The following is a 25,966-nucleotide window of genomic DNA, read 5'->3' on the forward strand; positions in this document are numbered from 1 at the left end:
GAACAAAACTTGCTCATGCTTGCCTTAGAATCACCTTAAATCAGAAATGACTGGAAGGTACACAACAATATAAAGACTGAGAAACAAATAAAAGGTCTAATAATTTCTTCTGTGCTTGATTCTAGTATGTTAGCATTGATGGTCACATTCATGATTCTGGTAAGATAGACGTTACGTTTAGAATAACTTCACCTATACATTGAAGCATAAAAAGGATGAAAGGGAGGGGGGACAAAAATGACAGCACCTTTAAGACTGATTTTTATTTTAGTATGAGCTTTTCTTGATCCACTTCTTTGGATGCAGTACAAGTAGTATGAATGCCTTTGAAAACTATATACTGACGAGATTATATTCTGGTAATGTCTAACAGTATACTGATATTCTGTCTCTATGCTTCACAGATATTGAAAGGTTTACTTACAGTTACAAGTAGGTTAAATAAATTTGTTTAAATCAGTTTTAAGTTTTTTTTTATCCTTAGAATGATATTTTCAAATATCTTGATCAAATAATGCCACATGCAAATTTAATTTTAACCATGAGTTTTGTATCAGCCAAGTTAATTGCCATTTGAAATTGTCTTCTATCAATATGAGTCAATTAACAGTTATCTAGAAAACATGTTAGACTGTTATCTGCATCTGATATTGCTTCACTCAGACTTACTGATGTTTAATGTAATATTATATGATACATAAAATGAAAGTACCCTTCTGCATCAAACTATTATTATTGTATTAATGGCTCTAGTTTCTGGAACAGCTTGTTATTATGAAATTACAGGAAAAGAATTATACTTGTTTTTATCAGTTCTTTGAAATGTCCAGAAGCTTGGGAACTGTTAAGACTTCTAACAAACTATTCTCTATGCTCAGGACCATTAACAACTATCCAAATGCAGAATTAGGAAAGCTAAACCTAAATAAAAGCTCCCAATGTTGTTGTTTTTTCTTCCAGAAGCATGCAGGAAAGAGGAACTCCTACTGTGATTCCAAGGTGCACTGCTGAGGCTTTGCATATCCTATTTTTACTTTAATGATTATCTTTGCAGTGGGCAGAATGATCAATTTTACTTTTCATCTGTTATTTGCATATCTTTCATTTTTGTAACATGAGGACCTGCCCTTCCCATATACCTATTGCCCACTGTCCACTTTCAAGAGGTTAGGTCTACTGATCCAATGGCCACAGTTGTACACATACATGGAAGGAAGTAATCCCTAAAACATAAAGGTTTATAATTGAGTTTTAGAAGTTAAAAGCAGCACTTTGGAACAGTTCATGAAGGGAAACAGAAACCACTGTAGATTCTGAACTACTATCATTCATATGTTACTAGGATTGAGGACATTATCACATTGTATTTAAATAGATTTATTCCCAATGGGATACAGTTGCATTTAATTTTAAAACTTGGAGTTATTGCATGCAGCCGTGGCCAGCGAGTGCAACATGTATGCAACCTGGAGTCCAGCCATGCCTATCCAGAGGCTTTTTAAAAACAGGAACTTGCCATTTTTGAAAAGCCGCAGGACAAGCAAGTGGGTTGCACTTGCCCGGCAGGAGCTGCATGCGATAACACCCAGTTTTAAAATTAACCGCAACTGTATCCTTTCGGGGATATGTTGCTTTCAATACAATGTGATAATCTCCTGAGGTATGTCTAAACATAATTCAATTGAATCAACTGCAAAAGATTAATCACTGTTAGATTATACTGGAGAATCAAGGCTATGACATATGAATGCTAAGCGTGAAGTCCAAACTTGGGAAGAGGACAGCGTGGCATTGTATTTTTTTAGTCATTAGTTACTCCTAGTTGAAGTGCTGAAATCATTGGGAATTCCTGCTGCATCATTCCTACCTTGGCATGTTTTTCTGGTTTGTTAACCTCCATCGAAAGGAACAAAACCTGATTCAAAAAGTGTTAACTAACAATACAAAGTCAGAGAAACATTAATTGTATAATATGCAATATAAAATAATGGTCTGAATAGAATTTATCAGTAAAAGAGATAAACACTACATTTTTATCAACATAAATCCAAAATAATTTAGCGTAAGTTAGAGCAGCTTACATGTTTATAACTACTGATCTGAAACATAGCCATAGGTTGCCTGATGTAAAGTCTCATATAATGTAAAATGTGTACTAGACAAGGTAACTGTTATATGGATTTGTAAATGGTTGACCGGCCGAACCCAAAGGGTGCTCAACAATGGCTCCTTTTCATCCTGGAGAGAAGTGACCAGTGGGGTCCCACAGGGCTCTGTCCTGGGCCCAGTGCTATTCAACATCTTTATCAATGACCTGGATGACAGAATTGGGAGCATACTTATCCAATTTGCAGATGACACCAAATTAGGAGGAATAGCTATACCCCAGAGGACAGGATCAAGATTCAAAATGACCTGAATAGACTAGAAAGCTGGGCCAAAGCTAACAAAATGAAATTCAACACAGAGAAATGTAAGGTATTGCACTTAGGGCGGAAAAATAAAATGCACAGATATAGGATGGGTGACACCTGGCTGAATGAAACTACGTGTGAAAGGGATCTAGGAGTCCAAGTAGACCACAAGTTGAACATGAGTGAACAGTGTGATGCGGCAGCTAAAAAGGCCAATGCAATTTTAGGCTGCATCAATAAAAGTATAGTGTCTAGATCAAGAGAAGAAATAGTGCCACTGTATTCTGCTTTGGTCAGGCCCCACCTAGAATACTGTGTCCAGTTCTGGGCACCACAATTCAGAAAGGACATTGAGAAACTGGAGTGTGTCCAAAGGAGGGCGACAAAAATGGTGAAGGGTCTGGAAACCATGCCCTATGAGGAACGACTTAGGGAGCTGGGGATGTTTAGCCTGGAGAAAAGAAGGTTAAGAGGTGATATGATAGCCCTGTTTAAATATTTGAAAGGATGTCATGTTGAAGAGGGAGCAAGCTTGTTTTCTGCTGCTCCCGAAAACAGGACCCGGAACAATGGATGTAAGCTACAGGAAAAGAGATTCCACCTGAACATTAGGAGGAACTTCCTGACAGTAAGGGCTGTTCGACAGTGGAATGCACTCCCTCGGAGGGTGATAGAGTCTCCTTTCTTGGAGGTCTTTAAACAGAGTCTGGATGGCCATCTGTCAGGGATGCTTTGATTTGGATTTCCTGCATGGCAGGGGGTTGGACTGGATGGCCCTAGTGGTCTCTTCCAACTCTACGATTCTATGATTCTACCCAATTGACAAATGATACATTGACAAACATTAACAGTCAAAAACAATTTCAAGTTAGTTGGTTGAAATACAGATGTTCTGTTCCAAATTAATCCAATTTTGATACATTTTTTTTCTGCCTCAAAGGTTAATTGGATGGAATAAATCATATTCAGAAGAATAAATTTATTCTTCTGAATATGATTTATTCCTGTTCTGGCAGAATGAAGGGGCTTTCACCATATCAAGGCTTCCGCTCTCAAAAGATGAAGTTTATAAATGTCGAAGGCTTTCATGGCTGGCATCCATAGTTTTTTGTAGGTTTTTCGGACTATATGGCCATGTTCTAGCAGAGTTTCTTCCTGACGTTTCGCCAGCATCTGTGGCTGGCATCTTCAGAGAATGATCTGTACAAATTTTATCATTAAGGGAAGTTTTTTGTCACATAAGAGCAAGGCAGTGCTCATGAGTATACATGTAATTTATTGTTTTAGACTACTGATGTGTTAATGTATTCTGTGTCAATAGAGGTATGAGATAAAGTCCATTTACACAGAAAACCTATGGATAGATGTTTCAGAGCAATGGCTATAAATGTACAACTGCTCAAACTTACAAAAAAAAACCTGTTGTGGATTTATGTTGATAAATGTATAGTTGTTTTTGTCTCTTTTACTGACAAATAATATTTAAACCATTATTTAATACTGATTATTATAGATTTACTGTTTCCCTGACTTTATTTTATTTGAACTAACAAATAACAATTTCCTGAACATAGGCAGAAACTCTAGCTTCATGTAAGCCAAGTGTCCCTATGCCAAAGCCAGCATGTGAAAGGGTGGAATGGGGATTAGGGTTGAAGTAAAGAATGCTTGTTCTTGATGCTGACACACAGTTTATGAAGTATTACATGATGACTGGAGCCGGGCCATTCAGTCTCTGCTCTAGAAGGCAACAGCTAGACAGAAAAACGAGCAAGAACACACCTAAGCTCTTCTGGCCTCTAATTCAAATGAATGGACCTAATAAGTCATGCAAAATTCAACTGACTTTGTGAGCACAGCAGGTACATAAAATATGTTTCATACCCCAGGTGAATGCAACCCTGATATTTCCAGGGTTTTCAGCTCCTCGAAATTATTCTAGATAGCATTTCAGTTAGTTCTGGGAGCAAAAAAGGCCATACAGTATTCTTATTATGCCTCAGAATTCCTATCTGCTAAAGACAGAAGGAACCTGTAAGAAACAGGTGACAGACCTGGATCCATTTTTTTTCTATCTCTCTGGGTAAACCCACAGAGTATGCACCATTAATAGGAATGCCACTCCATATCCCTTTAACATGCTTAATTCATGATCCACACCACACCACATAAACATCTCCCAAGAAACAACTACACACTGTAGAACATTCTGGAAAGTACTTTTGACCTCTTTGGGGTCATCACTGGTTAGCAGAAATGTACAATGAGATCTACAGCACTCCCACAGGTTGTTATCAACTTCGGTTGATATGCCAGCTGCGATCCTACCTGGATCAAGGGGACCTAGAAGTAGTGGTACATGCGCTGGTAACTTCTCATCTCAATTTCTGCAACATGCTCCACATGGGGCTACCCTTGTGCCAAGTTCGGAAGTTTCAATTAGTTCAAAATATGGCAGCCATATTGGTCGCTGGCAAGTCCAGGCTTGACCATATAACACCTGTTCTAAAAGCTCTTCACTGGCTGCCAATCAGCTTCCGGGCGCAGTACGTGTTGGTTATTACCTTTAAAGCCCTACATGGCTTGGGTCCAGGCTACTTGTGGGAACGCCTCTCCCCACACAATCCACCCCACATTCTCAGATCCTCTGGGAAGAATCTACCTCAGCCACTGAAGACCAGATTAGCTGTAACCTCCCAGAGGACGTTCTATTTTGCCGCTCTGAAATTGTGGAATGACCTGCCGGAGGAGATCCGTCTTATTACCACCTTAGACACCTTCAAATAGGATAAGACGGATCTCTTCCGGCGGGCCTTCCCAGGCTGACCCCCCTCAAAGAAAGTCCCATCCGTCTTTAAAGGTCCATAACAGTCCATTCTATTCTGATTAATTTATATTATGTTATTGATGCTGTTTTTAACTGTTGAATTTCTATTATTTTTAATGGCAGGAGGGTTTGGGGTTATTGTAAACTTTTATTATGACTTTGTATTTTACTATGTATTTTACTACATTGCAATCCCGCCTCAATCCGTAGGGAGAGGGGGGATATATAAATTATTATTATTATTGGCAAGTAGACATTGTATCTTTCAAAGAAGGTTATATGTTATAGGTTTCAAGATAACAGTCTTATGTCTTCATAAGAATCACCCTAATGAATTGTTTACAGAATCGGCCTAATGAAACGTGAAGGATATGAGCAAAACAAAGTGGGATATGTATGTGTTGCTGGCAACAGGAGCAGCTTTAATCTTTATGTAATAAGTGTATCAGTAACCAGAAAGTTTAGGTGACTCCAAGCATGTATAGTTCTCTAGAGGCTATATTGCTACAAAGCTACATCTACTTGTATAAGCAGCACAGTTGTTTGTGCAATCTAGTTAAATGCTGTTTCTGTTTTTGTAATGCTATTATTTCTTGAAAACTGGCATTTCAAATAGTTTAGGATCAAATAGATTAAAAATATGTAATTCTGGAAAGGAGAAAACTCCTTTTTAAAGGATAAACAGCTTGCATACAGGCAAGACAATAAGATGATAAACTTTTAAAGGAACTTTCAATAAGATAATTTGAAAAAAATAATTTGGAAAAAGAAAACTTGTCAAAGGCAAACAATGCCAGAGACACCATAATCCTAATCTAGGCCACCAATTTCAAAAACATAGATTATCCTTAATATAATATAGCCTTTCTGTCTTATCCCATGCAAAGACATGAACAGCTTTCAGTTATTCAACATCACCTTTATCTCTATGCCTTCTCTTATCCATTTCTATATTTTTTCCCCTAATAGCTTTATTACTTAGCACTGGACTACAATTCATGAAGTGCAACTGAACCAGATAATGGAAATCTCACAAAGGAAATATTAGGTGAAATTGTGAAATCTATAACACCTGAGGTATCAGAATGAATATTGTTGACATCTCATGGCTTCTAAGAAGTCTGGCAATGAACCAAAACACATGTTATTTGTTGGTTTGAAAGGATTTTTACATGGAGGAACCTAAAGCAATATATTATAACAAAATATTTTAATAAAATGCCTATATTTTAACAACAACAAAAAAGCCCCTGTGCATTAGGGGATTCTGCACATTATATTCTAGCCAACATAGTGAATTTCAGTGTTAAAACATCAGTGAAAATAATTGGAGAATGGGCTTGTCACAGAACACTATCAGTCTGTCATGTTACAGGAAAGAATGAGAGTTGAGCAGTTTGTAAGATGTATGGCTGTTGAACTATCTTCTACACTAAAGCTACAATTCTGTGTACACTTAAAGAGGAATAAATTCTACTGAAATGAGTAAGATTTACTTCTGAGTAAACATCTGACTTACAGTGGGCCCTTGGTTTCTGCTGGGGTTGGTTCCAGGACCCCATGCAGATATCAACATTGGTGGATGCTCAAGTCCCACTGAATACAATGGCATAGTAAAATGAAGTCCCTTATATAAAATGACAAAATCAAGGTTTGCTTTTGGGAATTTATATATTTTAAAAATATTTTCAAGCCATGTATGTTTAAATCTGTGGATATGGAAAGCTGATTGTACGAATAAAAATGCTAATCTAGAGTTTGTGAAAAGCACAGTTGCTTATCTGCAAATTATCCTACTTGTCCACTAGACAGACAGAACATCCCACTGTTCTAGGCCATTATTGACAAGAAGGGAAAACTCACTTTTAACACCTTTGTAAACAGAACTATGCAGTCTTTCAGTGGGGCAAGATGATGGAAGATGTTTGAAACACATAATCAAGTTTTCTTATCATAAGGACACACATCAATGTAAGCTTATGTGTGTATACTACATGAGTTGCTAAGCATTAAAGTGTTTGGTGGGAATGCAAGGAAATACATTTGGCAGAAATATGTCCATTGGTTCAGAAGATAGTACTTTTATTGCCTATAAAAAAGGAGAAATCAAACTCAATGTCCAAAGTGTGTGCATGTGTTTTAAACAAAATGAGTTGATAATTACAAAACAGACACTGGTGAGGAGGGGGCACTGTGGACATAATTTTCAGGAAATGTTTCTTGGAAATGACTCTCATTTTCAAAAGTGCTAATCGGAGCACTTTTTGGAAGTTCAAGAACAGTTTCTATTCAGCATCATTCTTCACAGCTAAGCCATTAGGTGATTTACCAAGACTCAAATCCAAAACAAAATGGGGAAGCTGAAGTGTAGTAAGTTTAAATGCTGAAGTGTAATAGTCTACAAATGTTTGCTGCTACTTATTTATCTGTACTGACAATATCAATCTACCAGACTAAACTAGGAATACTGTTTAAGTTACATTTCCTAAGAAGATGAATAAATGTTAATATACCACATAATGAAAATGAAAGTACAGCCCTTCATCTTTTTTGCCCAATGATATTTTTCATATTCTTGTTAATTATAAAAGTACTATCTAACAGCTTTATTTCAAGGGAAAATATGTATTTTATTTTGTGTTATTAGTAGGAAATAGGAAATAATTTCTAAAATGGTGTAATGACTGCACAAAGTCAAGTGATTCCAAGAATGTTGCGTTTATGTGATATTCACTTGCTGAGAAGTACTTTACACTACATAGTGATATCTGATATATTCAAAAGGCAAGCAAATGAAAATGGATTGCATCAACAAGTTATTGTTTGAGGAGAAATAACCCCTTTCACCTTGAACCAGTGTTTTTGTATAACATATTAAATCCACTGTCTAGTGGAAAGAGAATATAAGTCAGAGCTTTCAAATTCCCTTCTGAGACAGATGCTTTGACAATGCTAAGATTAGGGAACAATCATAATACACCTAATTCAAATATTAAAAGCAATTTAAATAGGTCACAAACAGTAGAAACTAGCAGATCCTTGTGATACAACTGCTTGAAAGTTGTATCAAGCAACTGCTTCCCTACTAGGGAAGTGGTGCCAAAGTGGAGAGAAGTTTGTATAGTTCCAACGTGGGCAACTACAAAGAGTTTTCCCCTTTTGACATATCCCAATTAGTACTTTTTTTGTAACATACCTCGAAGAATTCTCTCCTCATGACAACGTAGAAAGTCCCAGATTCTAACAGTGCCGTCATCAGAGCATGTAGCAAATTTATTATCCGTGGGTGAGAAACTGTTACATGAAGACACACAGCAGGGGAAAGAAGTCAGCATTTAACAGATCATCTAAACTTCTCAGACAGGGCAAAATTTAGTTCAAGTGTTAATATATACTGATGAAGGCCTCTGAAATTAGTGCCTGGAAAGTTACTTCATCCTGCTGACATTATTGAGTCCATTTGTATAACTGAGTTTTGTTATGTATTTCCATGGTGCAAAATATTTCTGCATTGTTTCCCAAATGGAAATTGACCACTATTGCAGAACATGCACGTTGTCCTGTTCCACCTATGACAGAATGGATCTGTAATTTCTCTGCAATATTTGTATAGATTGTGAAACTGACAAAAAGCAAGGCTTTTATGCTTTTGAAAGAAGCATGAAGAGAAAAAATAATAATCCTGGAACAGTTAATATATATACAAGAATGAATGACTTCTTCATCCACAAGACATCTTATGATAAGAGGCAAACTACAAATACTTAAAAATAAACCAAAACCAAAATCATTACACAGTGCAGAGGACAGCTGAAGTATATGCTTATTTTTTTTAAAAAAACTGAACAAATATTGCCTATAATATTTGTTTCAGCATTACTGAAAAGGGGTCTTGAGAAAAAGTCTGTCCTACTAGAATCATGGCAACAGCGTATGGATTTGGGAAGCTTACTATAAAATAGTAAGTGTAGCATTTGGTTATGGAGGAAAATTATGCTGTGGCTGGACCATCAATAGCTATTAATGTGCAGCTACTTCTTTTCTGATGTAGTGAAGAACAAAGAAGTATCTGTTCAGCTTTTAAACAGAAGTGCCCTTAAAAACTTGGAACTTTGTATTTTTCAAGAACTTGGTTGGAGAAATCCATTTCACAGCTACATTAGTGTATGCTTATATAAAATCGTTTCTTGTTAAACCTGTCAGGAAATCCTGAATCAAGAGGGAAAATGTCAAATTCAAGGAAAAGTGCTTCTGTGGTAGTGAATCTTCTTCAGTGGACAGCAGTAGACCAGAGGGAATACTGCTGCAGGTTTAGTTTGCTTCTGCTCCTCTTCAGGCACATTTTAGTAACAGATTTTCTTTATTTATACCCCTTGCTTAGACTCTAACCATTCTTCGTATACCATCTCAGGAAGGAAAAATCACTTCACTTTTCATATTAAGTATACATATGTACAACTGGAGCATTGACACTGAAACAGCAAGATGTCCTGAGGTTGCCTTGTCAGCTTTAGATTCCAAACTTGAAGAACCCATTCATTCAACATCAAACATGACATCTGGATGTGGAAATCTGTGTGGGTCCTTCATGCTACTGGACATTTTGGCCTTACGAAGCCAAGCAGTTCTTCACTGTATTTAGCTTTTTAATGTTGTGAGAACTATGCAGCTGCTTTATTTCTGGATTATATTTTATTCATTTATATTAATAAAGACTGAATTCTTTATTTAGAATGAAATTGTCATCTTATACAAAGAGCATTAATAAAAGAATAACTGATACACATTGTTACCATATATAAGAGAAACCAACACCAGTAGAAAACATGGCAGACAAATACATCTCTAACATATTGCAGAGGCAAATATTGGGACAACACTATTTCAGAGAAATACCAGCAAATCTGTGAAATTGTGGAAACAAAGGAAAATATGTTCATCTGGTGCAGAACATTTTCCAGAATCTGGTAATACCCATGCATGTTGGTACCTAGAATACACTTAAAGAACAATGTACCCATGAAAATAGGAACTACAGAAAATGGTATATTGTGTATAAACCTGGCCTCTCTAATCGCCTCCTTATGTGCCTGGAACATCTTGACGTTGTTCATGTTGGACTGCCAGTACTTTACATATCCCCCATGGTCTGCGGTCAACATCCACATGTCATTGTGTGACCAAGTCATAGCTCTTACAGGACTATCATGAGCCTGAAAAATCAAAAAGAAAAGAGCTTTCAGTGAATATGTTCAAAGTCACTGAAAAATGACTGCCTCACTCAAATTTTTTTAAAAAAAACTCTTCATAAAAAGCAATTTAGGCAGTTGTAGAAAGGAAATTGGGCTTTATATGTAAATGCATAAATTACTTTCATGGAGACTATTATTACAGCTTTAATGACACTAAAATAAGTAATATTGTTCATTATTATATTTATATCCTGCCTTCTCCCCAGATTGGGGTTTAAAGCAGCTTACAACAATTTAAAAACATTGCTAAAAATCCATGAAATAAAAATGTTTAAAAACTGAATTACTGTATCATAAAAAATTAAACCTAGGTTAAAACATATATTAAAAAACACAGAAACACTAGCACAGTGATTAGCAATATTAAGGGCGTTGTGTAAGATGGGCCTTATATCATTATTCATTAAATAATATAGGAATAGAAAGTCTTCGCTTGTCTGTCAAAAGAAAGTAGGGAGAGTGTCAGTCTAAATTCTCTGTGAAGGAAGTTCTAGAGCCTGATGGCAGCCATTGAAAAGGTCTTCTCCATGTTCCTGCCAGATATACATGAGAGAGTAGTGGAACAGAAAGAAGGGCCTCCTCAGAAGATCTCAGGGCTGGTTTGTAAGGGAGAATATGATCCTTTAAATAACCAATTATTTTGGAGAGTAGTCAGTTTGTTCACAAATATGCTTTTAATATCACCAACTGCTCTTTAAACAGATTGGATGATGATCTCTTATTAGAGAAAGGAAATGCAATGACTTAAATAAATTGCCCCGAACAACCAAAAACAAAATACAAAGCTTGAAATAGTTTTGATTACCAGTACAGTTCTTCCTCCTCTTTCAATGGTAATAAAATAGATAAGATGAAAAAACTATGACTCAAACAATTTCTATACAGACTTACTTGTAATATTGTTTCAAAATTGAAAGTAAGCCCATTCCATAGAGTGAATTCTCCACTTGAAGCTCCAGTAACCAAGCGCCTTCCTTCAGGTGTCCACTATAAGAACAAATATGAATTAAAATCATATTAGAGCATAAAACGTTACTCTGCCACTACTGTGGAATTTATTGCAATGATAGACAACATGTTAGTTGCCAGACTTTTTTCTCTCTCTAAACAATGTGAAATAAAACCCAAGTATTTTCACACTCTTTCCTTACTATTGGATGTATGTTTTGTCCACTCTATACAATACTGGTAGCAAATTACTTTGCACCATCACTGGGTCACATAAAACAGGCTACTTTTTGGAAAAGTAATTTTGATGTAGTGAATTCTAAGCAATTAAACTGAGTATCCTAGCATAGTTCCACTAGTACAAAAAAACATTTCTAACCCTTCTTCCACTTGTAACCAGCTCTAGGGGGTATTTCCACCTCCACAACAGATTTTGGAAGTGCACAGAGGAATCAACAGGAAAGGGGAACCACTGTGTTCCTGGTTCCACTGAAAGAACTGCTTCCATAAACAGGATGATATCACTGGATCCAGATCCATACTTACCCTTACAACAAAGACCGGGCATTTCACTTTGTTGGTAGATGTCCTAACAAATTTTGTTGTCACAGCATTCATAGGATTGTTCAACATTCCTATAGGTGGTACCAGCTAGAAAAGAGAAAAGAATTGCCTTGCAGTTAAAAAAAAAATGGTAAGCTTTTGTTCCCAAAGGGTTAAGCCCAATAAACTTAACTTTTGTGGCAATATTATACTATATAACTGAGCATACCAAGCACCTCAGTAATTCTACATAGACCATGGATCTAGAGATCCCACAGTGGAAACAAAGAATTTTTGCTTTCACAGCAGAGGCTAGTGTACTGTCAATACCTCCATTCCGCATACCATTCCAAACCATACCATTCCATACCTCCAGCTCAGAATCTCCCAGAGCAGTTTTTGATAAGGACACAGGCTGAATGAATTCTTGATAACAATGCACAAGCAAAAGTGCCTCTTGCTGATATACTGGATCTTTGAATCCAACCCTAGGGCATTAGCCAGCTCAGCACATTGCAAGATACTGCCCACTTCTTTCAAATATATTTGTATGTCTATATCTCTTTTAGAAAAAAAATCTTTCTTTAAGTAATTATGCCCAGCCCTTTAGCCAAAAAAGCTAATATAGCAGCTGAAAAAACAGGTAATGTGGCAGGGCCTGTCCCTGGGCTTACAATCTAAGTAAGAAAGCATGGGGAAATGGATGACATGGGAGTAGGCATAAATTAAATTGACTATTTGGAAATTATAACAAATTATGCACTGTTTGAGGAGATCTATTATTAGAGCTCCACAAGACAAATGGAAATATATACGTACATCATTATAATACCCTGCATCAGGCTGAATTGCCCGCATATCCTGTTGGTCTCTTTGCCATACTCTATTCTGGAAAGAAGAAGAAAAAACATTTTGATTAGCATTATTGGCTACAGAATATTGTATAGCATAGAGCAATTTTGAGAAATTGTGTCAGCCTTGCTGCCCCTCCAAGCAAGTGCTATGTGTAGAGCAGAGAAAGTGTAACACATTTTTCCACTTAACTGTGAAAACCTTGTGTTAGATATAATGTAACTTGATAAAATCTGATAATGTAACTGCTTAGTAAAGCATAAGCCAGCAAGAAAACAGCACATTATGGATGGATACACCCATTCGAGGAAATTACAGCCCAGAATGTGCAAGATCTGAGCAGGGCTGTTGACACCAGGGCGTCTTGACTCATTCATAGGGTTGCCAAACATCAAAGTCAACTTGATGACAGTTAACAGTAAAGCTGATAAAAACAAATGAAAAATTATGTTTAAAAAGTTATGTTATAACACCATTTTAAAATTATGTTTTAATTAATTCAGTAGTGTTTTAAGAAACAATTTGAAACACATCAATAAAAAGTACTACACCACTCTGTTAAAAACCTTTCCCAGGAGCATTTCCCCAAGAGTCAATTGCCAAACTAGCCTCCCCTGAAGAATCAAGTGACAAGTCTGAGCTATGCACCAGGGAAATAAAGTCCATTCTTACATACAGAACTGGAAATACCCTCTAAGACATGGGAGGATAACAGGTGGCTTGTGTCCCACCATCCCAGCTTGTTATCATAGTTGAATGTGGAACTATACTATTAAGTTCTGGCAGCACAGCAGCAAATGAAACTGCATTTGCAAACAAAAATAAGAGTATATAAGTAGAGATGTGAAGGAATGAGGGGGAACAGAAAAACTGGGACAAGACATTTTTTTCTGAAGCATTTCTGCAGAAAAATTGGGAAAATGGATTATAAAACATTTTCATTTCATATGGTAACAAAAATGTTTAAGACAAGGTGTGTTCACATATTTACTGCCCCAAAATTATTTCCAAAAAAATGTAACACTTTTATATAAGACTGTGCAAAACACCTGATCACTATAATAGCTGATCTTGGTTTCCTTTTCTCTGTTCATTTTATGAAAATGAGTGCATTATGTCTGCTTGATGTTATACAGAACTACTGGGGACAAAATAATTTTCTCTGATTTACTAATGCTGCTTTGTTCTGTTTTTGTTTTTTGCCTACTCTTCAGACTGGCAAACCACAGAGGTTCCTTATAGTTTATGTGTTTCATAAAATTCAGGACTTTGTGGCTCCATTTGTAGCAAAAAATAAAAATAAAAACGTTAATTTGCGATTATATTTTGAATAAATTGTATTTTTAATATATCAATCATAATTCTATGCCAAAGTTATATGTAACGAATTTTATGTTCCTAAAGTACCAAAACATCTTTCAGACTTTAAAAAGGGAGGAAATAATATTGCATTTTTCCTTTTTTCCAAACAGTTTCTGTTTCTTCCCAAAACAGTGTGTGTGAGGGAAGGTTTTCCTCATGTCTTCAAATTTTTCAGAAATCATATATTTCTGCATGTATGCAGAGAATTGCCCTTCCAGAAACCTCCAGGTAGAATGATTACTCTCTAAAACAAGTAATGAATGCCCTGTAAGCTCAAATCTGACAAAAAGACTACTTTTCCATGGCCTCTATATTTTCCCCACAGCCAGTCTCAATAATAGCATTTCAAACTTGCATTGTTCCTCTAAAACATCTATGTTTTTTACAGACAAATTACAGACAGAAAGAAGAACATACCTCCAAATATTTGATTACAGAAGGATTATAGTCTATAGTTTTCCGGTTCACAGCTTTTCTCATACGTTTTCCATCAAAGGTGAGCTGCTGCATTGCTTGCTGCTGAGCAAAATCAGGTCTCTTATAGAATAGCTGCCGAGGAGCTTGGTGTTGAAACCTCGGCATATGGAAAAACCGTGGTGGTGAGCCAATCTCTGTGGCCATGGTGACTTTTGCACTGTAATATTAAATGTTTAAACAAATTAGCAAAATAGAGAATTAAGAATAAAGCTTCAAGGTCCAAAATACACTGAAGAAATAATCCAGTTTGAGACCACTTTAACTGGCCTAGCTCAGTGTTAGATAATCCTGGGAATTGTAGTTTGTGGTGGCACCAGAGCTCTCTGACAGAGAAGGCAAAAGGTCTCACAAAACTACAGTTCCCAGAACTCCATAGTATTGAGCCAGGATAGTCAAAGGAGTCTCAGGTGTGATTATTTCTGCAGTGTATTTTGGACCCAAGTATAAATGCCAAAACATAAAACACTTGCAAGAATTTACCATATAAATTCTTTTAAAATATGGCCCATGGGTACTTAAGAGAAAAAGTTTGTCTTACTCATACACCTAAGAGTCCTTTCAGTCTAAATATCTCTACTATGGTATTTTAAGATCACATTGATATCCTGTACACTGTTGGGTAACTGCTCTTTAAATTTTACTTCTCATTAGCTTCTCTTTATTCCCTCTAATTCACTAAATTCCTCCTCTCTCATTCTTGCTAGGTTCCTGTCATTTTTAGTGTATGCACACATTGTTCCTCACGTTGCTTCTAAATGTCTAGTACAGGCTGTACTCAGTAATTTAGCTGCCAGAAATGTACATACGGTATTTCTGTTTTTCTATTAATATCAATTGTGACAGAGCCATTGAAAATAACATCTGTGCTAGTATTAAGCATATTACAAATATACTGTATTCAATTACAGAATGATTATAATATACAGACTTTCTACTACATTTTTTTCATCAAAGCTGAGTAACTGTTGCTCACTTCTGAAAAAGTAATCTCTTCAGCAGAGATGGGCACCTATGGTAGACTAGGTGCATTATCTCTCCAAGAGACCTACGACTGCCCTTTTTCTTTTCAATTATTTTCTGTGGGGGAAAGGATCATGCTTATGGATCTTTCTGGCCTCGTACATAATATTTGACAGTATGAGGATAAAATAAAGTCTTTTTCAAAAATGAGCAACATTTCATCTTGACTGCTGGAGGTCTGGGAGGCTCCAAACATGTGGAAATACCCTCTACATGCAACAGATATTATTTTGGGGCATTTTGCAGCAAACAAAATTCAGGTAAGATATTTGTTTGATTCCTGATGGCTCCAGGGGTGCTGCAGGTGGCCAGCAGGCTATGCTTTGCCCACCTTTGCTCTAGAAGTTGCATAAAGTTAAGTGCTTGGTTACACTAAAGTCAGATGAAATAACCAACTCCTTATTATAGTGAGCCCCTGGTATCCACTGGAGTTCGGTTCCAGGACTCCCCTGTGGATACCAAATCCATGGATGTTCAAGTCCTATTAAATACAACAGGAAAGTAAAATGGTGTCCCTTATAAAAAATGGCAAAATCAAGGTTTGTTTTGGGTTGTGTGTGTGTGTGTGTGTGTGTGTGTATAATTTTCATGCTGTGGATGCTTGAATCCATAAATTAAAAATCCATGGATACAGAGGGCCTACTGCATTTATATTAATTACTATCCATTAATAAACCAAACATTTCATCTTCCTTGGGCTTTTAAGGATTTTACTTTACTTGTGTGAGGCCCAGAGTATCAATTTTGGGCTCTATTTTACTATTAGAGAAGTGGTTCTTGAACTTTTTCCCTCTGGGCCCCCCTTTACATCTACATGTACATGTCAGAGACCCCTCCTGCTCAAGGTAGTACATAGGATTTTGCCTTTCAAAGATTAAAGTGAAAGGACAGGGGGTTAACTTCCTCTTTCCAAAGACAGAAACCGCACCAGCCATGGGATTTTGCCTTTGGAATGAGCAAAGGAAAGGAGGAGGGCAATGAAATTTGCTCTCCCCTCTCATTCTTCTTTTCCTCTAACTGACTGCCACACAGTCTGACCTGAAGGAGATGCTGAAAAAGCACCCCCAGCACTTCTTCTCTTTAGAAGGTGAGTTAACATGCATCAGAGGTTGGTGCCACCCTTGAGAAACTGTCACACACCCATGGGGGGGGCACCATTTGAGAACCTAAGCATTAAGAGTATTTGCGTATTTTTCATCAACAGAACTGCACATAAATGCTTACTCTAAAGTGTTCACATTTCTTGTATTTTATTTAAATCACAATATATACAATGTCACTGGCCTGGATTCAGAGTTGCCATGAGATGAACTTTGCTTACAAAATTTTCCTGCTGAAGCAAAAGGGAAGGAATGCCTTTTGCCTAGCTGTTCAAGGACTGGAGCTGTCTAAGAGGTGGCATATCAAAAATTAACTGAGCAGACACAAGGCTTACTGTAAAATGTATGCAGAAATCAATCATAGAAATTAACCACCTATACACCATAAGAATGTAAAACCTCTGAAGTTTGTATGTTTTTTAAATTAATACCAAAATAATGCTGGCCTCCACAGGCATCTCCAAATGAATACTATATTTATACATGGCACAAACTATAAGCTTATTCACTAGATTTTGGCTTATACTACCCTTATTTTGTATATTAAACAGAGAACAATAAACCTAGCATTCCAGATAAACTCTGAGACTAATCTCATATGGAAGAAAGAGCAAGATTATTTTTTGTTACTTCAGAGACTAGGACATGGAGTCATGGATTCATACTAAAGGAAAAACAAGTCCACCTAAACATTAGGTGTGGTGGAGTCTCCTTCTTTGGAGGTTTTTAAACAAAGGCTGGATGGCCCTCTGTCAGAAGTGCTTTGTGTTACTACATGGCAAGGGTTGCACTGGGTGGCCCTTGTAGTCTCTTCCAACTCATAATTGTCCCAGTTCTCTCCTTGCTTGCAATGTCACCGAAATCAGTGGCAGTTCTAAGTAGACATGTATTGTTAAGGCAAACATGAGTTGGAAAATTGGGCCATTTAAGAGCCAAAATGTGTCATACAAATGTGGGGGTAAATACTAGACAATCTGGTCAAGGGAAATCTTTACCTTTACCTTTAAATAAATAATAACAGCACCATGCTGCTAAAATGGTTATGATTTCCCTCACAAAGCCTCCCAACATGTAGCAGCATTCAGATGACCACATTTCAATTAACAAGCTGAGATATTAACAAGTTTCATACAGCAATATGCAGTTGCTTTGCTCCTCCCGCCAGTTAACTGTAACTTGTTTTTATGCCCAAAGTAGGAAACTATTTTTAATAACTTCTAAACAAGCCAAGATATGGGAAAGAACTTTAAGCCATGGCTTCATATTTTGGTTTGACTAAAAACCATTTGTTTCCTGGTTCAGACCTGAAAGGAAGATGGCTTTGTTTTTGAGGCTTGCCTTTAAGGTGAGATTTCTGGAAATATTCAAACTGGGGAAATTTATAGGGAAAAAATCAGCGCCCTAAAAATACTGTGCTCTGTTAGAGCATTGTTGACTTATTTGACTTATATTTACTAACCACATTTTTAAAATGTTGCAACAACCACTAAGTATGTTAACTAAAGTAACTTATTTCAAATAAACAACACTTAAGATGAGTTAAATATTGCATTTAAACAAATTTATGTGGAATTTTAAAAGTAGAATTGTTTGTCCAAACAATGAGGAAAAGGCAATGTAAGTTGCTGATGCAGTTATTTTAAGCACACTCAGTGAACTATGCATGATATGCAGTTTGTTCATTCATCTACTTTCCAATAGAGTTTATTTCTTTCCACTAGTCATGGAATATGCTCCATTTTCATTACCTGTTGAGCTGAGACAGTCAAGTTTGATGAATATTATACAGTGCGCCCTTTGTTTACACGGGGATCCATTCCAGACTCCCCCACGTAAAACAAAAAATGCCTACATTCGAGCCCCATTTAAATGAATGGGGCTTGTGCATGCAGCAGCGCGCATGCATGCCACAGGTGCACACCCCATTCGTCCCTATGGAATGCGCCATCCCTTCCTCCCCGCGTGGCTTTCAGCATATGCTGAAAGCCGCATATAATGTGAGTGCACTGTACTAGTTTCAGCCAAGAAAAACCCACTGAATGTGTCTACTTTATTGCCAGTTTCTCAACATTCATTAGAATGCAACACTGCAATTATCACGGCATGTTTTCCCATAATAACTTGTGCTCCCTTGTGAAATAGTTACAATGATTGTTACTGATCTCTCACATACACTAGGGAAGGCTCTTCACATTCAAAGGCAATTACTACCTTGTCCATGTGAGAGCCTATGTGGTGTAGTGATCTGAGCGCTGGATTACAACTCTGGAGACCAGCGTTTGAATCCCCACTACGTCATGGAAACCCTCTGGGTGACTTTGGGCAAGCCATACTCTCTCAGTCTCAGAGGACAGCAAAGGTAATGAAGAAATATTGCAAAGCAAACTCCATGATAGGGCCACCATAGGTTGAAAACAACTTTAAGGCATACAACAAGGCATGCCACAAGTCAATAGTACCCTATTAGAGTAATATGTAATCACACCAAAAGTTATTTTGTTTAAATGCTTATTGTTTAACAATGCTTGAATAAATCAATGTATGGATTTTTTTCAATATACATTTCAGATTCTTATTGAATCATTATTGTTAATTATGTCTATTCTACCTAACAAAACAACTACTCCATGTAAGGAAACTAAGAGAAAGAACAGATAAGCTATCTGCAATAGCTTCTAGTTAGCTCTAGTATCCTGTCACAGTGGTAACACAGGGCCTGTAAGACGGAACAGATTATATGTTTGCTCCTGGATAACTCAGAGATGCCCTTACCTCAGAATGCATCAGTTAATATCAATGGAGTATTCCTTTTTTTGTGGGTGGTTTGTTTTTCTTTCTTTCTGGATAATTTATTTTGTTTCTAGCTTCTACTTTTTTTATTATTTTACAATTCTTTTTTTTTTTTAAACTTGTCTTCTCTCCTTCATCCATAATTTCTTCCCATGATTTTAGTTCTTAAATTGTAAAGTTTTAATTGGATTGTGAATGTTATTGTTACAAATCACTCCAGGGGAAATCAGAGAAGAACTGGGACACAAATTAAAATTCAATTAATAATCCTTCTTATGAAAAATATGTTTTAATTGGATTCATTGTTTGCATGCAAAGGGCAAAGCACAGGGGGCCTTCAAATACACAATCAAGATCCAGGTGCATGTGCTTGTTATATGTACATCCAGTAACAGGTCCAGAAATGTGCTTGCTATTTTTATACTTGCAACATCTTCCCAAGTTCTCCTAGACTTCATGCTATGTATTGAACACATGAAAGCCCGGGGGGGGGAGGGGCTTTAAGACAAGATGTTAATATACCTATCCACCCACATTGTTAATAAAACTATGTAAAGCAGTGTTACTAAAAGTGGTGGCCTGATGTTTGAGTGATTGGTTGTCAAATGTATGTGCACAACACAGAAAGAAGCAAATGTAGCCAATGGGCACAAACATGCTACTGGTTGCTGGCACATTAGGAAAAATATCTCTTTCCTCTACATCAGAGAGCCTGCGCTGCACTGACATTCACTATGACGTCATTGTAATGCCTGGTCTTGTTTTTTTCACTTTCTTCAATTTTTTAAAAAAATGTAAATTACTGCTTTATGTCTGGTTGACACCATAGTGGACTTTGTTGTTGTGTGCCTTTAACTAGTTTCCAACATGGTGACCTCAAGGTGATCCTATCATGTTTTTGGGGGTATGGGGTGGGTGGGGGAGGGTTGAGTGCTTGCCCAATGGGTTTCCACAGCCGAGTGTTGGAAAACGACTCTGGAGATCAGGGTTCAAATCCCTGCTCAGCCATGGAAATCCACCTGGAAAAAGTCAGATTCTCCTAGCCTCAGAGGAAGGCAAAGATTCTCTGAAAAAATCTTGCCAAGAAAACTTATAGGTCACCATATGTTCGAAATGCCTGTGGGGAAGACATCTACATGACATCTTGTCCTCCACTATAAACATCATCATCACTGCTCTGCTCATTTCCTGCAGGCTCAGTCCCATGTGGTCTCTGGTCGAGTCCATCCATCTGGCATGTGGTCTCCCTCTCCTTCAGCTCATAAGTCTCTTCTTTCCATGTGTCATTTATCCTTTCACATTTTTTATATAATCCTTCTGTGTATTGTTTCCATTGTTGTATATTATGTTCCCTTTCTGGTTTGAATTTCTCTTTGAATCCCTAATCTTGTGGAACAGTTCTCTTGTGCTTCCTTTTTTGTTGTCAGCTTCTATTTCTTTGCATTGATTGTTGTAGTAATTCTTTGTCTTTGATCACTAATCAATGGATAGTAGCATACATGATTCCGATTTTGCTTCTGTCTCCCTTTGCACTGCTTCTCATCCTTGAAGTGCTCCATCTGTCCTCCATTGTTTCATCTCCTTCTTTTTGGCAAGAAGTATTGTATTTCTGCATACTTCTTTGACTGTGTCCCTGACCTCTGATTCTTGGTCAACCAAATGGTGCAAATCTGTTTTTCACACTTCCTTTGAATTCTGCTGGAATGTTTTCCAAGTCATATTTTAGAATGGTTATTGACTTGGTGTCATTCTTCAGCTTTATTCTTATGTTTAATATTTTAACTATTGTATTTATTTATTTATTTAAATATTTATAATAATTGACTATGATGATGCATTTGCTGTGTTTTGTGATTCAGTGTGTGAGGGTAGTTTGGTATTTAGAACAACAAACTATAGTTTAACATCATGTTACAGAACATGTCTATGCACATTTAGTAAGACAAGGGCTTCTAACCCAAGGATTGAACTTGGATGGGAAAAAGTACATCTTTATTTTCATTAACTTCTCCAAAATAAACTGAACACAATAGGACACTCGTACCCAAAGGGGAGGCATTCTCCTGTGCATATGATACTGCATACATCATACTGCATAGGATGAAAACGAAGGACAGTATTGAACAGCGATTCTAAGACAAAGAATCGCACTGGAGGACCTAGAAAAAGTGTAGATAGGATGCCTCTCTAGCCATCTGGAGGTCGTCCATTGCCAACTTCCAACCATTTCCCCCCAAGCAGTTTTGATATGATCTGTAGGTAAGTCAAGGGTGACACTTAGCACAGGACTCCTCCATTACATTCCTGAGAGTGAAAGCATCAGTGCCACCTCAGGTGTCCAGCCACTGCTGCCATAATTTCCCGCCCAGGCATTCAAAAAGGACTGTCATTATTCCTCTCAGAGAGGTAGCCCCAAAAAGGAGCCATACCCTTCTCTGAATAGAGTGGTGAAAGGCTCCTCTCCCCATGTTACGTTCCCAGGAGGCCCTCCAAGGACAAAAGGCTAGGCAGACAGTCTGGCCTGGTAAGGACCCCTGCTCCATCACCTACTGACGCCTCACCTCCATGGTGATCCATGACACCACTGATGTTGCAGGACGCCAGGCATGTCTGTGAGGCCATCATCATAGCCACCTTCTCAAGGGCCTCTTTGTCGGAGGGAGGGAGGGCAGTCACTCCTTCACTTGGTCAATCACCAGGCCACCAAAGGTGGGCACAGGGTGTGGATCGAAGTTGCCTCCCAGAGTTGCTTGGTAGGGGGGGAAATGGAAGCACACAGCTGCAAAATTGTGCTTTGGGGGTGGGAAGATATACAGTGGCTTCCTCTTGATCATTTGCTAGGGGAAACAAAAACCCAGTGTGTGGTGACATGTGAAGGAGAGAAAAAACAGAATGAGAGGGAGAAAGAACAACCCTTTGTGGTTTGTTTGGCTCCCATTGCTGTTGTGTGCAACTTTCAGAATAAAAAGAAGAAGATCAAGCCAAAAGTGTGACCCAAGGACAGATTTTTGACTAGCTTCACTCACTCACTCGCTTCCCCTCCCCACCTTTTGTTGATGACATTGAGCCTGGGATGTTAACATCTGCATCATGCTAAAGTGAGATAGGGCAGATTTGCATGTATGTGCCTGTATATCTAATAATAATAATAATGCGGTAGAAAAAACAGGGATTAACCATTTTTAAAATCATCTTCAAGTGTCACTATGAAAGACTGCTCTTCTTCCTCACTCTCCCAAGCTGGAATTAAAAAAAAAAATAGCATCACTCCATTTCCTCATTCTAAAACATTGCATTGATCCAGCCCTGCCCAGCCAGGGACTAAGCTCTTGACTTTAGTTCTCTCTCTTTCTTCCTCCTCCATCACTGCTTTCTTTTCCTGCAGCTGCACCACCACCACCACGCTGCTGCCACCTCCTCCTTCTGGGGAGGGAAGCCCAATTACTAGTCTTTAAAAAAAAACACCTTTACTTTGTACAAAAAGTTTTTTTTGTTGTTGTGTGCCTTCAAGTTGTTTCTGACTCATGGTGACCCTAAAGCAACCCTATCAGAGGGTTTTCTTGGAAAGTTTCCTCAGAGGGGGTTTGCCATTGCCACCCTCTGAGGCTGACAGTGTCCCAACACAAATGGCGGTGGTGGGAATTGTTGCTTTAGAGTTGGTGGAAGTATAATAAAGCAGCCATTGTTCTAATCTCCAAGGGTGAAATCATATACATGAGCAAGAATTGACAAATATGCAGACAGAAAGATAGATGTAGGGTTGTTTAAAAGAGATAGAGAACTCCCTCCACTCTCCCTGTAAGGAAATCCCACAGGGATCCATCTAGGGAGAGCATCGTCTTTTAGAATCTCTCTCTTCCAGTTTTAAAGTCATTTTCAGGGGTCATCATCAAAGGTCTCTCTCTCTCTCTCTCTCTCTCTCTCTCTCCCCAAAGCAGGCATTTAAAAAAAAAATCTCTATGCCCTCCACTGCATCCCAATGATATGACTTCCCTCCCTCCCTTCTTCAAGTGGCAATTAGAACCAGGGGAAGTGGAGGTGGCAGCAGTGGTGGCCCCTGAGAATCACCTGGAGCCCAACAGCAGCACCCTCTTTTCAGCGGTGGCAGGTGCACCACGAAAGTGAGGGGTCAGCAGACAGGCAGTGGGGAAGGGGTCCCTGCCAAGTGTTTTCCTGCTGCCCAGCTTTGGCAGGAAGCGGCCAAGTCCTTTTGCCCCTGGAACAAGAAGGATGGAAGGGAACCTTTTGACACTCTACTCAGAGAAGGGAATGGTTCCTTTTTTGACAAAAGTTAAGGTACTTCTCTAAAGAGAAAGCCTTTTTGAATGTCTAGGATTTTCAGGATTTCCCTGCTCTTGCAGGGAAGAATCTCATCTGGGAAGAACCTTCTGTAGATGTGCTAACACCTCCTCTGCCCTGCCCCACCCCCAGCTCTTTGGGATTTCCCTGTCACGGTGTGTGGGGAGTGGGGGTGTCTTTTAGGACCCCCCTCTGCTCTCTCTGCTGTAGTAGACAAATTCAAAAAGCTGCTGCCACCGTTTTTCATGAAGTATTACTGTACTGACCCATATATAAATCAACTCAGGTTTTGGGGGACATTATTTTTGTATACATATTTTGATTTAGCAAAATTGCATGTTTGTGGCACAAAACTGTATGAAAAAGCTTAATAAAAGAAACATTTCCACCAAAATGAAATTGAAATCACTATGTATGATCTCTAGTTTGCAATGCAAAGCAGTTATTTCACTATTATGGAATTTAAGTTAAAACATCAGCCGTCACTCTAAGAATATATACTGAGGATCTACCAAATGTTGTTTGAGGATGTTTGAATGGGATACTACAAAAAAGAACTGAAGACCACAGAAGACCACTGCAATGTTTAAATTATTCCTCTTCTCTCCCCTCAAATCTGCTTCTGAGAGTCTTGCAGAGATCCCAGTATGAATCGCTAACTTAGGCACTTCCCTTGTCTCACACAACAGCAAATTCAAAAGCATTTCCTGAACTCTTCCAAAGGTCCTGCTAACAACAGGACCTTTACTCGATTCACTACCAATATTTCTGTATAAAGCCTACTCTTATAGTCAAGGTGGGGGAACTGTGTGACACTTCAGATGATGAACGGTAGCCCAAACCAATATGACCAATAGAAAGAAATGCTTGGAGCTGTCATTCTACAACATCTGGAGGGCTACAGGCTTCTAAATTCTGTTTCTTTATAATTCTGGTAGTAGAAACCAGGTAGTAATTATTTATACAAATCATAATTTTACTGAATGGAACTGATGTTTTATATCCATTCCTTACCACAGCACAGTAACTCATATCATTATTAGCATAACACCATGAATTAAATTCTTAACTACACAATCTTCCCTCATTGTCTCTATCTTTCGTCTCACAAATAGCACATACTTTCTACAGAAGTCATTTTTATCTGACTTCCTATCTGTCTTCTTAAGCCCCTAGTTTCTACCAATCAGCTCACCTTTAATCATTTCACATCATTTCAATTCATTCTCTCAATCACCATCCACATGAAAATTTCCTCTAATAAACACTGCACACCTATCAATCAGCCTTCACATACTGTCTTTACCTCACTTAACAAATAACACTGCAATACAAACCATAATACAATTTATGTAATATTGTAGCCTTCTGGAGCAGAATTTGCAAAGTTGTGGAAGAGTGTAGCAGGGAGGATGTGTGAACCTATCATGTTTGCACAAGATTTGATTTTACAAATTAAAAATACACAATATGCGTACTTTTTAACAATTCCTTCCTCTTGGACACAGTGAAAAGCCATACTTTTTCTGACCCAACTGGGTGGCTCCTTACTATCAAAGATTAGGTCTCATTCTGATTTAGCTACCTAAAGCTAAAAATCCTACTCATGTTTCACAAAATACTGTGAAATACGATTTGGATATTATCCATTCCTGTCTTTGTCTGAGAGCTGCATGTTTAGGGTACAATTTCCCTGTATATTTTAGTGTGTAACCTTTCTATGGAACACAAAAGGTAAATTAAGCAGGTCAAGCTTTGGCAAAATGTTTGTACGACACAGCATGTAATCAAGCTAATCTAGCTTCAGAATGTAAATCTTCAGTAGAGACATACAATTTCCAATTAGAAGTCAAACTAATGCTAGATCTCTGTAGAGTGTAACTTCCATGGCTTCCTTCTTACTCTGAAGCAGGCTCCTTTGAGGCTAACTAGAATGCCAATTTCTCTGCAGAAGCCACGGTTCCAGTTAATAATTCTCATAATGAATGGGCGGGGAGTGAAATATTTGGTTTTAAAACCTTTTCAACCTGGAATATAAAAAAATAGCTGAATTAATACATGGCCAGGTCATACTACAGGGAA

At 37.8% G+C, this 25,966-nt stretch overlaps 1 protein-coding gene across 2 annotated transcripts in view; it reads right to left on the bottom strand.

Moving 5' to 3' along the window:
* The window catches only part of WDR33 (WD repeat domain 33), an 83,027-nt gene that overhangs the window by 52,033 nt on the left and 5,028 nt on the right, over nt 1-25,966 (bottom strand). For both annotated transcript variants that reach the window (XM_089509547.1, XM_089509546.1), the window contains exons 2-7: nt 14,616-14,832; nt 12,804-12,872; nt 11,988-12,092; nt 11,385-11,480; nt 10,303-10,454; nt 8,438-8,535 (exon numbers count right to left, since the gene is read on the bottom strand). In XM_089509547.1, the coding sequence (XP_089365673.1) occupies nt 8,438-8,535; nt 10,303-10,454; nt 11,385-11,480; nt 11,988-12,092; nt 12,804-12,872; nt 14,616-14,819 (724 nt within the window). In that variant the 5' untranslated portion in view covers nt 14,820-14,832. The remainder of the gene's footprint in view (nt 1-8,437; nt 8,536-10,302; nt 10,455-11,384; nt 11,481-11,987; nt 12,093-12,803; nt 12,873-14,615; nt 14,833-25,966) is intronic.

The sequence above is a fragment of the Sceloporus occidentalis genome, unplaced genomic scaffold, assembly GCF_023333645.1.
Source record: "Sceloporus occidentalis isolate IW3139 unplaced genomic scaffold, rSceOcc1.0.p SCAF_2, whole genome shotgun sequence".
Taxonomy (NCBI): domain Eukaryota; kingdom Metazoa; phylum Chordata; class Lepidosauria; order Squamata; family Phrynosomatidae; genus Sceloporus; species Sceloporus occidentalis.